The 13,801-nt window shown below is 42.4% G+C and overlaps 1 protein-coding gene across 1 annotated transcript in view; it reads left to right on the forward strand.

Moving 5' to 3' along the window:
* Ppm1d (protein phosphatase, Mg2+/Mn2+ dependent 1D) overlaps nt 1-13,801 on the forward strand; it is a 37,599-nt gene that overhangs the window by 12,564 nt on the left and 11,234 nt on the right. Inside the window, exon 3 of the mRNA XM_006983185.4 lies at nt 6,795-6,919. Within this exon, the coding sequence (XP_006983247.1) occupies nt 6,795-6,919 (125 nt within the window). The remainder of the gene's footprint in view (nt 1-6,794; nt 6,920-13,801) is intronic.

Consider the following 13,801-nt stretch of genomic DNA (forward strand, 5'->3'; position numbering starts at 1 on the left):
GCTCCTCCTACTTCTGCCTTCCAAGTCCTGGGATTAAAATCATGTGCCACCAAGCCCAGGAGAGAGTAACTTTATTAGCTGGAAAGTAGCTTTATTATCCATCACCAGCCACAAGGGTGTGTGCCTGTAAGTTTGAGGCCGTCTTGGGCCCTATAGCAAGTTACAGGCTAGTCTGAGCTTTGTAATAGAGATACTTTCCCAAAAAAAAAAAAAAAACAAAATAAATACCATCTATCCTCTCTCTGCCTATTCAGTCTTCATTCTCTTACCCTTGGCAACAACTGACCTGTTCACTGTTATAATTTTGCTTTTTCCAGACTGCTATATGGTTAGAACTTGTAGAAGCCTCCCCCCTCCCCCAAGCTTCTGTAGTGCATGAATTCATCATTTAACTACTTATTCCTGGGTTTCTATGGCATAGCCAGTCATTCCTCTGCTGAAAAACTACCTGTAGACACATGGCCTTCTCACCATGAAACAGTTAACCTTTTACACCTGCTCAGAAAGCTTTGGCATTTCCTGAGGAATTGCCAGACCATATTTTGAGAGACACTTTGCTAATGTGTATATGGCTTCACTTTTTAGATTTTAGTCTTAAACTGGAATTTCAAAAATCTAAGCAATGTAGTGGAAACACTAGCCAGTAACTGGTTGGACAATTACACACCTCTTATTGACCTCTTACATTTTTATTTTGTGGAAAGATGGCCTTGAGTTCATCATCTCCTTATGCTTTTTCTGGATAAGATAAACAAATGTCAGCTCTGTGGTGGGGCGGCCTTGCTTATTGTAAAACGACCCTAGAATGAAGCTTCATCTGGCTAGAGACTGCATAGACTATACCTTCTATTTGCAAACACAGTCTCTGTGCAGTTTAACTTGTGTACAGACCAGGTAATTACGGTCTTTATTTTATTTATTTTATATGTATGTGTGTATATGTTTGAATGTGTGCCACATATGTGCAGGTGTCCATGGAGTCCCAAAGAAAGCATTGGATCCCCTAGATCTGGAGTTAGAGGTGATGTGAGCCTCCAGTGAGGCTGCTGGAACTGAACTTGGGTCCTCTGTAAGAGCAGTGAGTGCTCTGCACTGCTGAACCAGCACTTTAGCCCTGTAGTTAAAGTCTTGTTAGAAGCTGCTCATTTCTGGGACACCTGTAACTTTCCAGACTGTTGGGTATTGGGGCTCATGTCTGCTATCCCAGAATTCTAGAGGGTAAAGCAGGATTGCCATGAGTTGATGGCCAGCCTAAGTTACATACTGAATTTTAGGTGGGCCTGAATTAAAGTGAGATCCTGTCTCAAACAAATAAACAAAACCCCCATCTATCTAAAGTTGACTGTGTGGCCTTGTTTATTGAAAACTTAGGGTTGGGGATTTAGCTCAGTGGTAGAGTGCTTGCCAAGCAAGCACACGGCCCTGGGTTCGGTCCTCAGCTTAAAAAAAAGAAAAGAAAACTTAGCTGTTTAGCCAGGTGTGGAGGCATGTGCCTGTAAACCCCCCCCTCCCCATTGGAGCAGAGGCAGGGAGACTGCCACAGGTTGGAGGCCAGCCTTGTCTGCAAAGCAGGTTCCTGAGCAGCCGAAGCCACACAGCAATCCCAAGTCAAAAAAGCTCTTTGAGCTGTCATCTTTGTGACTAGATTCCTGGGAATCCTAAGGATTGCTTTCAAGGTTTCCTTTGTCCTTGAAATTGCTGTCTTAGATGCTTACAATCTTGTGGGAGACCAGCTCCCATATTTATTTATCCCAGGGACTCTTGAGGAGTGAGGGATAAGCGAGTTAGATGGAAATATAGAGGGGAGACAGTTAGAAACACAGGATAGCCTCAGGAGGGCCTGGGTCAAAACCCACCAGTCCCTTCAGTCTCTACTGAAGGGCTTTTAGAGGAATGCCAAGGGGTAGAGCAAAAGACCTCCCCCGCACAGCCAAGTGCAGACCGTCCCAGGTACCTGGTGACCATGCACATGGTCCAGCCATCCCCTAATGAGGTGCTGTTGTGTAAAGCAAGCTCAGATCTCACTAGGAAGCCTTTGTGGGCTACCACACAATCTTAAATGAATCTGCTTTCAGGCTATAGTCTATTTAATCCTACCAGAGATAGTTGTACATATACTTGAGTCTTTTTCCATGGTGTGTGTTTTGTCTTTCATTTACTAGTACTATGATATCTTTGTGTGTGTGTGTGTGTGTGTGTGTGTGTGTGTGAGAGAGAGAGTGAGAGAGAGAGAGAGAGAGAGAGAGAGAGAGAGAGAGAGAGAGAGAGAGAGAGAGAGAGTCAGTCAGTCTCATGCATGCTAAGCAAGCACTTTACTGCTGGGTTGTATCCCCAGCCCACTCACTCATTCACTCATTCATTCATTCTTTATTTATTTATTTATGCATTCATGTATGTATGTACTTATTTATTTTTGAGACAAGATCTTACCATGTAGCTCTGGCTGTCCTGGAACTTATTATGTTAGCCTCAATTTCATAGAAATCTGCTTATTGTTTGGGATTAAAGGCACATGCCACCACACCTGGCCCTAAAATCTTTTAAATTGATGCATTATTATATTTTTTTGTCATTTCTGGAGGTCAGACCCAGGTCCTTCCACATGTTAGGCAGAATCTCTGCCACTGATTTGAGTCACTAGTCTCTCTGGTTGGTTGGTTGGTTTTCTGAGACAGGGTTTTTCTGTGTAGCCCTGGCTGTCCCGGGACTCACATGCGTGTCGTCTCTCTCTCTCTCTCTCTCAGATTTATTTATTATGTATACAATGTTCTGCCTGCATGTACCCCTGCAGGCCAGGAGAGGGCGCCAGATCTTATTACAGATGGTTGTGAGCCACCGTGTGGTTGCTGGGAATTGAACTCAAGAATCTCTGGAAGAGCAGCCAGTGTTCTTAACCTCTGAGCTATCTCTCCAGCCCCACTAGTCTCTTACTACACATTTTTAGTATTAGTGACCTGATACCTTCTTAGTTTTTTCTTTTCTTTCTTTCTTTTTTTTTTTTTTTTTTTTTTGTGAAAATACTTTTCTAGATTTTATATTTATTTTTAATATTTTATGAAGTTTTATTTTATGTGCATTGGTGTGAAGGTGTCAGATCCCTTGGAACTGGAATTACAGGTAATTGTGAGCTGCCATGTGGGTGTTGGGAATTGAACCCGGGTCCTCTGGAAGGGCAGCCAGTGCTCTTAACTGATGAACCATCTCTCCAGCTCCTATTTTATTTATTTTTTAACTTGAATTTTTAAAGTTAATTTTTTTTTCATTTTTTTAATAGCACTTAAAAAGAATTTATAGTTTTTGCCTTTTAACTTAAAAAATACCATCTGGACAGTTGGACACATGCTTTTTGCCATTTGGGAGCAGGTGTCTTTTTGCAGCAATGGAGCTGTTTTCTGGTAAGTTATTTCCTGTCTTCCCGCTGTCCCGACCTAGGCGACTGGCCAGCACTTTTGTTTTGCAGCCTTCTGTTGCTGCGCAGTCGGCTCTCTGCATGTCAGCCTGGTCCTCTCCGCTCGCCTTTTAATACAGAGCAGCAGCAGCAGGCCGTGCGCTGAGAGCAGTGTCTTGTAACGTTGCTTTGGTTTTTGACTTTTTTTCTTAAACAGTACCACTATTTGTTTTTCAAAGACCATACTATCCTTGCTGATGAAATTTCTAGAGAACTCCTAATATATTTGTGTTGGAGACAGCTACTGGAATTGCTTCCATGCGGAGGCTCACCTTGTCATTTATAGTCTTTTAGAAAGGACACTTGGGTTTTAAGATGGCTCGAAGACAGAATGCTGGCCTCCATTCTCTTTGTATTTCTCCTGTTTGATGTTCCTGTGAATGTCCAGTTCACAGCGTTCTCCCCATTTGAGTGTCAGCATTGAAGAAGCATGAGAAACAGCTGCCTTTGGTCTTCTTACTCTCCTTGTCTTTAGAAATGAAAGTTGGACTTCTCCAAAAGGGTGGAGAATGACGGACTTTCTGCTCTATATTGACATTTACAGCTCTATGTTGATATTTCTGGTTCTTCTGTTCTTCTTTCAGTCTTTAACTGTGCTGTCGTCATATCAATGGTGACTGCTGGTCACATGTGACTGCTTAAGTTTAATCAAAATTAAACTACAAAATGAGTTCCTGTTTCCTGCTTACAGTGTTTGCTAGCATTGTGGTTAGTGTAGGACAGTACAGAATGAACATTTCCCACTGTTGCCCAGATCTCTTGGCTTGACCTTAATTTTTGGTTGCTTGTCCTCTTTAGGTGAACCTGTCTTCTACTTTCTTTCTCCCTTTTAATCTTGTGTGGGATTGTGTGTGTGTCATGGAAAGTGTGTGGAGGGCAGAGGGCAATTAGGATGTTGGTTCCTGCCTTTGAGACAGGGTTTCTTTCCTGTTATTTCTGCTGAATACACCATGCCAGGTGACCAGAAAGCTTCCAAGAATTCTCCTATTGCTATCTCCTAGCTCCCTGTAGGAGTGCTGGCATTTCAGACCTCCCTGTGTCTGTGTCTGGCAAATTTCACATGGGTTCTGGAGATCTGGGTTTAGGTTGACAGGCTCGCACAGTGAGTACAGTGCTTCAGTGTACTCCGACATCACCACTACTGCATCCTGCTTGCTTGATCCGTTAGGTTTTGTTTGTTTGTTTTTTTCTATTATCAGCTTAATACAGTACAAATTCTTATCCTAATAGTGAAATGTTTCACTGAGGCTTGAGTAAAACCAAAACTTATTATAAGCCACAGTCATCCTAGGGTCCCCCCTGCTATGTCGTCTCCCTGGTTCTGTGGGTTGCAGTCTGATTGTTCTTTGCTTTATATCTAGTATCCACTTATGAGTGAGTACATACCATGTTTGTTCTAATGGGTTTGGGTTACCTCAGTCAGGATGACATTTTCTAGTTCCATCCATTTGCCTGTAAATTTCATGCTTTCATTGTTTTTCTCTGCTGAGTAGTACACCATTGTGTATATGTACCACATTTTCTTAATCCATTCCTGAGTTGATGTGCATCTAGGTTGTTTCCAGAAATGGAAGAAAAAATATTTTTTAAACCATTTATTATATATACAGTGTTCTGTCTGCATGTATGTCTGCAGGCCAGAAGAGAGCACCAGATCTCATTACAGATGGTTGTGAGCCATCATGTAGTTGTTGGGAATTGAACTGAGGATCTCTGGAAGAGCAGCCATTTGCTCTTAACCTCTGAGCCATCTCTCCAGCCCCGTTTGTTTGATTTTTAGAGACAGAGTTTCTCTGTAACAGTCCTGGCTGTCCTGGAACTCTCTTTGTAGACCAGGCTGTCCTTGAACTCACAGAGATCTTCTTACCTCTTCCTCCTGAGTGCTGAGATTAAAGGTGTGCACCTTGGGAATGGAAATCAGGTGGCCAGGCTTGGTGGCAAGCACTTTTACCCCCAGAGCCATCTTGCTGGCCCCTCCCCTCAATTTTATTTGGAGATGGGTTCTCATTATATTGTTTAGGTACCCTCACATTTTATGATCCTCCTGCTCAGTCTCCTTAGTGGGTAGGATTACAGGCGTCCGCACCATCATACCTTGGGAACTGGTTTGTCTACCTGGTTTTTGAGATGGTCTCTCACTTTGGTCTGTCCTTGTGTAGGCTGCATGGCCAGTGAGCTCCAGGGATCCTTACGTCTGCCTCCCCAGCGCTGCATTCTCCTAAGCGTGCACTGTCAGCACCACCAGGCCTTGCTTTTGTTTGGTTCTTGAGGATAGAACTCAAGCTTTCTTGTTTTCACGGCAGGCTCTTTATAGACTCAGCTCTTTCTAGCCCCTCTATTGGCATTTAAAAAAAATCAGAAGGAACTGGAGAGGTGGCTTAGCTGTTAAGAGCACTGGCTGCTCTTCAGAGGGCCTGAGTTCAATTCCCAGCAACCACACACTGGCTCACAAACATCTGTAATGAGATCTGATGTCCTCTTCTGGCATGCAAGTGTACATGCAGCTAATAAATCTTAAAAAAAAAATTAGAGAATTTTTGTGTATGTGTGTGTCAGAGAGCATGACTCAGAGAAACTATGATTAATTTGAAATAAGGGTCAATTTTCTTCTAAGTAAATCCCATTCAGTCACACCAAGCACAGAATGAGCAACCATCACTATTATACTTTGATTTTTTCCCCTCCAAATAATTAACCATACAAAAGTTTTAGGTACCCTGTGGTGACTAACTTTTCTATATACTAATTAACGATTTTTATTGTTTCTATGGCAAAGTTGTAGGAGGATTTTCCTATTCTGTAACTCCCAGATAAGTATCTATAAAGCTGTTTTCCAGGGCTAGTTTCATGCTTTGAAATATATAGGAATCTTGAGTCCAAACAGGAGTTGAGCCTTCTGCCTCGACCTTCCAAGGAATGAATCACCATTCGCAGCCCCTATTAGTCTTCAAGTCAGAATATTGCAGCTGACATTCTTTTGTTTCCTCATCTCCAAGAAACTGGAAAACGCTTTTAAATGTGTCTTCTGTAAATGTTTTCCATTTCTCAGTCGTTTTGACCTTCCCTGCTCTTGGAATCCTGTCGTCCTGTGCTTGTCTTTGTCCTAGCTCTCCATTTTCATATTGTTTGCAGTAGGTTCTCTTTGGCTTACTCTAGTCCAATTCCTTTCATGTAAATCCTACCCTGTTTTGTTTGTCTTTTTATAGCAGGAAGCTTGGCTTATTATATCTTTGTTCTTGAAACGTCATTTTATGATAATGTAATCTCATTTTATTAATTCCTTACATATCAGGCTTGGTTATATGTTAATCATTTAGACTACTTGTGAACTTTATTCCCTTTTTAGTGTGATGAACAAGTCTGGAGTGAATCGTGTAGTTTGGAAAAGACCTCGACTCTCTCACAGTGGACCTGTTAGAAGGAGCACAGTCATTGATCAGATTCCTTTTCTGGCTGTAGCAAGAGCACTCGGTAAGATGATTTATACTTGGTAAAAGCATGCTGTCTTTTCTGCACTATACGGTGGTAAAAGAACAGATGCTATGGAGAGCTGAGGTTTTACATGGTAAGATGAGAGATGCTGAAAGCCCTGGAAATGGGCGCTAAGAGTTCACTTACAATTCCAGCACCTCTTGTTCTTGGCTTAGGATTTGTGTTGGAGGTCTTGCTGGTTTTCAACACCCACTCAGGTACATGTATATCATATGATATATATGTGTGCCCGTCCAGGCTTGATGCTAGAATTAAAACTGTTTTTCAGTGTTCTTGCTCATTTCAGCTCTTAGCATTCTTAGGCTTCAGCAGTTTTTGTTTGTTTGTTCACTTTTTAGGTAAATAAATTGTCCATGCCAAAATAAAAAATTTTTTTTTTTTGTAGATCTGGTTTTAGAATGAAGACTAGAAATTTTTTGTTTTGCTTTGCTTGTTTTTATTTATTTTTGAACAAATAAAAAGTTGAAAGAGAACTCACAAGAGTAGGAGGGGCACAGTGGGAAGAATATCCTTGTTTTGTTTGGTTTTTGAGATGGTCTCACTATAGCTAAGGCTGGCCTGATAGCACTCTATGGCCCGGTGTGGCCTTGTCCTCAGGATGGTTCTTCTCCTTCAGCCTCCCAAGTGGCTGAGCTTATAGGTGGGAGTCACCACACATTGCTGAGACTAGAGAGTCACAGCTACTGAAATACCTGCTTTGGCTACCCTACATGAGGATAGTTTTTCTAAAGAAAATTCTTGGGGCTAGAGAGATGGCTCAGCAGTTAAGAGCACTGGCTGCTCTTCCAAAGGACCTGGGTTCAGTTTCCAGCACCCACATGGCAGCTCACAACTCTCTGTAACTCCAGTTCCAGGGGATCCGACACCCTCACACAGATATACATGCAGGCAAAACACCAATGCATGAAAAGTTAAAGAAAATTTCTGAGAAAATACCAATTTGTTTCTGCTAAGTAAATACCCGAGTACGCTGGTGTCAGGTGTTTTGGTAGGCTTTGGAGGTGTAATGCAGATAGACAGACTGTTGTCATAGAATAAAGCCATGTAGTTAGGGAGTTACAGTAGGCAATGAAGAAATAAAAGAAGTCATTTTAGATTAGGAAATACTTTGAAAGGAAGAAACAGTGCTGCAATCAATAAAGAAGACTTTAGAAAGGAAAAGTACACAGTGTGACTGAAATGCTACCTTTAGGGAATATTACTTTAGCTGCAACTTGAAAGTAGGGAATGGGCTGGTTTTGTGAAAAATATTTCAGGCATGGATCCTGATGTGGGGAAGATTATACAGTCTATCAGGAATTTTCAAATTTCTGGAATTGGGCTGGGGTTGTGGCTCAGTTGCTACACCTGCCTAGCACATACGAAGCCCAGAGTTCAATCCCAGTACTGAATAAACTAGGAGTCATGGTGTATACGTGTAATCTCAGTACTTAGGAGGTAGGAACAGAAGGATCAGAAGTTCAAGGTCATCTTCAATTACATAATGAGTTTGAGTCAAGGTCTATTAGCATACAAGACAGCCTGTCTCAAAACTGAACAAAAAGGCTGCAGTTGGTGAGGTAGACATGATGAGTTGCAGTCAGAGCCCAGGCACACTAAAAGTATGGTTTTCAGACTAGATAATAAAAATTAAACCGTAAGAGATAGTTGCATGCCTCCCAGTGTGTGATGTACTGAGGACATAATACCCTTTATGTACTGTTCTGCTCAAAAATGGGAAAGCTCAGTTTAGATTAAAGGAGTCTAGAGAAATGTCCCACGCTGGGTGAAGTGGCTATGCCTTTAATTCCAGGAGGTAAATTTGGGTAGGCAGATCTCTGTGAGTTTCATGTTGGCTGGGACCCTGCCTCAATAATAAACAATTATGTTACAGGTAAATACTATCTGGAGCATAATGTGATGGCTCATGCCTGTAATCCCAGCATTCAGAAGGCAGAGGGAGGAGGATTCTTCAGGTTTGAGACTAGCCCAGTCAGTGAGTTCTTGGTTAGCTAGAACTACATAGTGAGATTCTGTCTCCAAAACCCAAAAATACTGGGCCAAGTAAATGGCCCAGTAAAGCTAAAGGTTAAAGGTGCTTTGTCTCTGGGTCCCATGTGGTCGGAGAGAGAGCCCCCTCCCTCAAGTTGTTCTCAGATCTCCATATACATCTCCTGGCACATGTACACCCCTACTCGTGTGTGCACACGGACACGTATCCAAATAAATACAATGGGAGAATGTTTAAAAACAACAGAGAAATAGTTGATATGCATATGGAAAACCGTTCAACTTCACTAGCTATAAGAGAAATGAGAATCAAAACTACATTGAGATCTCATCTTACTCCAGTCAGAATGATAGTCCTGTAGAAAATTTAAATACAGGTGAGGATGTGGACTAAACAATAGGGAAAATGTCAAAAAGTAGTTGAATCTACGAGATAAGTATTGGGTTTTCTTTGTCTTTCGTTTTGTTGTTTGAGACAGGGTTTCTCAAATCGACAGAGATCTGCCTGACTCAGCCTCCTGAGTGCTGAGATTAAAGGTGTGCACCACCACCCACCTTTGTCTTACTTTTTATTTTTGACAATATTTTGCTCATCCTCATCCTCATTACTCCTTTTGTCGTGCGCCCCCGCCCCCCCCCCCAGTCCTTCCTTCACGTCTGAGTGTATGTGCACATGTGCACGTGTGTGGTCCACTGAGTTTAACTGGCATTGCTTGCATGAGCATGGGTAATCGCTGCTTATTGGAGTGTGCACAACTTCCCAGCAGCTGTGTCACTGAAGAGAACATTTCCCATTCCCAGCAACCTTTAACTGCCAGTGGTGCCTCAGAGACGGTGTTGTATTCTGTTTTTTTGGTTTTTTGAGACAGGGTTTCTCTGTGTAGCTTTGGAGCCCATCCTGGAACTCACTCTGTAGACCAGGCTGGCCTCGAACTCACAGAGATCCACCTGCCTCTGCCTCCCGAGTGCTGGGATCAAAGGTGTTGCACCACCACTGCCCAACGTTGTATTCTGTTTTGATATTTATAATTGTGTTTGTTTTGAGTCAGGGTCTCACGACGTAGCCTAGTCTAGCCTCCACTTCATGATCATTTAGCTTCTGATTTCTGAGAACTGAAATTAGAGGTGTGTGTTTCCACACCTAGACACATCTGCAACTTTATGTTTGTTTGTATTTTGAGACAGTGTCTTGCTGTGAAGCCCTAGAAAGCATAGCAGTCACTTTAGACAAAGGTTCTCAACCTTCCTGATGCTTCGACCCTTTAATGCAGTCCCTCATGTTGTGGGGACCCCAACCATAAAATCATTTTCGTTGCTATTTTATAACTATTTTTGCTACTGTTATGAATCATAATATAAACATCTGATGTGCAATGATTGTGAAGGGTTGTGTGGGCCCTGATGGTGTTGTGACCCACAGGTTGAGAACCATCTCTTTAGAGATGACTGACCTTGAATTTACTTTATAGTCTAGTCTGAACTTATATTGACTTGACTTTATAGTCTAGTCTTGCCTTGAATCCTCCTGCCTCATTCTTTGGGTGTGTACTGTCACACCCAACTGATTTTTGCCATTTTAGTTGATAAGTCATGAGTTACAATAAAACTGTTATGTGTGCCTTGACCATAACAATTTCAAAATCAGGAGGCAGGTGCAGTGCCTCTAATTTCAGCATTTATGGGGTTGGGGATTAGCTTAGTGGTAGAGCACTTGCCTAGCAAGCTCAAGGCCCTGGGTTCGAGCCTCAGCCCAAAAAAAAAAAAAAAAAATCAGCATTTATGTAGGCTAAGACCAGGAGATGGTGTGTTTGAGGCTAGCCCAGTGAGACTTGCCTCACACAACACCCCTCCCCCACCCAAAAATAAGTAATGCATTTGAGGCTGGGATTATAGCCTAGTTGTAGATGGCTTGCCTAATGCATCCAAGGCCCAAGTTTGATCCCCCACATTTCATCCCACCACGTTGGAGGCACATCGGTTGTGAATGAGTAGTTTGTTTTTTTTTTCAGTGCTAGATTGATCTTGGGACCTTACATATAATAACAGACGGGTGTTCTCAACCCCTGGACTCTGCCCGTGGCTCTGAAGGCAGTTAGGGAACTGGCTGGAAGATAAATGTGTAGTGCTGTGTGTGTGTATGAAATACAGTAAGTACAAGATCTTTATCCTCATGAGCTAAGGAAGGGAAAGGCATTTATCAAGTGATTGTTTGCCTGGAGAGCTGAGCTGTCAACTACTTATATCTCAGCTGTCCTTTTCACTAGGGAAGTGTAGGCAGGAGCCTGAGTTCAAGACCAGTCTGGGCTACCTAATGAAATTTTGTCTTAAAAATGAGAAGAAAAAAACAAGCAAAAAAAACCAAACCAACCAACCAAACCAACAAACAAACAAAAAGCTGAGGAAAAAGATTGACAGTGGTTGACCCCTTCCCTGGCCTGACCTAGGTCTTGGGCTGACCTCACAATGAGAAGAGACAGAAGGGTTTGTCGCATACATTTACAGAGTTGTGTAGCTGCCACCGCCCCTCAACTGTGTGTGCTCACGCCTGTGGAGGGCTGATGGGTAAAGAGTAGGTGCACACATCCACAGTGCTCTCCCGGGGGTCAGAGAACATCTCCCCAGATTTTCCTCCATTGTGTGGGTGCTGGGAATTTAGTTCAGGATGTCAGGCTTGGTGGTAAGTGCTTTTACCCACCAAATCATCTCATTGACTCCCTCCCTCCCTCCCTCCCTTCCTCACTCCCTCCTTCCCTCCCTCCCTTTTTTTTTTTTTAAAGATGTGGTCTCATATAGTACAGGCTAACTTGAAGAACTGGCTGTATGGCTGAGCTAGCCTAAGACTTGATTCTCCTGCCTTCACTTCACAAGTGCTGGTATTATAAGCAATGACTATTCCCCATTACTGGCTTCAAGATTTATGTTATAACACGTTATTTTAATTGTGGTTTTGAGACTAGATCACTGGAGCTGGGATAGGTGAGCCACAGCAGAGTTGATGGCATTTTGGGGGCAGTTGGTTGGTGGTCTGACATTTGCTTTGCTGGTTTTCTTTAGACTTGCTAGCTTAGCTGTGAGGTGCCTCACCCAGGATCTAGCAAAGAGCTCTCTGGAACTGGAGGAACTGCTCCTGGTGTCCTTTCAGCGCCCTCTACTGAGGGAAAAGGGGAAATGACCTCACCAAGGAGGCAACTACTTGCCAATGTTGGGAGGCTCCTCCTTTGAACATCAGAAATGATATTCTGTGATGTAGTAAGCATGAATTGTGAGGAACTTAAAAATTCAGACTGTAGGCCGGGCGGCGTTGGTGCATGCCTTTAATCCCAGCACTCGGGAGGCAGAGCCAGGTGGATATCTGTGAGTTCGAGGCCAGACTGGTCTATAGAGTGACATCCAGGACAGGCACCAAAACTACATGGAGAAACCCTGTCTGAAAAAACAAAAACAAACAAGCAAAATATTTTACTAATGAATTTTTAGGTAACTCTTGAGAAGCCTGTCTTCTGTGTGTTGGGTGCATACTGCCCTTTTTCATTCTTTGTTTCCATTTTGTTTTTAAATTTTTATTTTTTATTTTTTCAAGACAGGGTTTCTCTGTGTAGCTCTGACTGTCCTGGATCTCACACTCTAGACCAGGCTGGCCTCAAATTCACAGAGATCCGCCTGGCTCTGCTTCCTGAGTGCTGGGATTAAAGTTGTACACCACCACTGCCCGGTGTGATATTGGCCTACTTCTAAGTGCCTCTTATGTAGTCTGGTTTAAAAATCTTTAAAAAATTTTTTATGTGTATGGTTATTTTCCTTGCACGTATGTCTATGTGCCATGTATACGTGCAGTGCCCTCAGAGGCCAGAAGAGAGTTTCAGATCCCATGAGACTGATTGTGAGCTGTCATGCGAATACTGGGAATTGAACTGTAATATAACTGTCCTTTGTAAGAACAGCCAGTGTGAAACTTAATAGAAAAGAAGATAGGAAGCACTCTTGAACGCATTGGCACTGGAGACCATTTCCTAAATAAAACACCGACAGCACAGACCCTGAGCACAACCATTAATAAATGGGACCTCTCAAAACTGAGAAGCTTTTGCAGGGCAAAAGACACAGTCAATAAGACAAAAAGACAGCCAACAGATTGGGAAAAGATCTTCACCAACCCCACATCTGACAGAGGATTGATCTCCACAATATATAAAGAACTCAAGAAACTAGACATCAAAGCACTGAACAGTCCAATTAAAAAATGGGCTAAAGAGCTAAACAGAGAATTCACAAAACAAGAACTACAAATGGCTGAAAGACATTTAAAGAAATGCTCAACATCCTTAATCATCAGAGAAATGCAAATCAAAACGACTCTGAGATACCACCTTACACCTGTTAGAATGGCTAAGATCAAAAACACCAATGACAACCAATGTTGGAGAGGATGTGGAGCAAAGGGAACACTCCTACACTGTTGGTGGGAATGTAAACTTGTACAACCACTATGGAAATCAGTATGGCGGTTTCTCAGAAAATTAGGAATCAAACTACCTCAAGACCCAGCCATCCCACTCTTGGGCATATACCCAAAGAATGCTGATACATACCATAAAGATACATGCTCAGCTATGTTCATAGCAGCACTATTTGTAATAGCCAGAACCTGGAAACAACCTAGATGCCCATCAACGGAAGAATGGATGAAAAAAATGTGGTACATATACACAATGGAGTACTACTCAGCAGAGAAAAACAATGAAAGCATGAAATTTGCAGGCAAATGGATGGAACTAGAAAATATCATCCTGAGTGAGGTAACCCAAACCCAGAAAGACAGTTATGGTATGTACTCACTCATTGGTGGATTCTAGATATAAAATGAACAATCAG

This window comes from Peromyscus maniculatus, chromosome 8, assembly GCF_049852395.1.
Source record: "Peromyscus maniculatus bairdii isolate BWxNUB_F1_BW_parent chromosome 8, HU_Pman_BW_mat_3.1, whole genome shotgun sequence".
NCBI classification, from domain to species: Eukaryota; Metazoa; Chordata; class Mammalia; order Rodentia; family Cricetidae; genus Peromyscus; species Peromyscus maniculatus.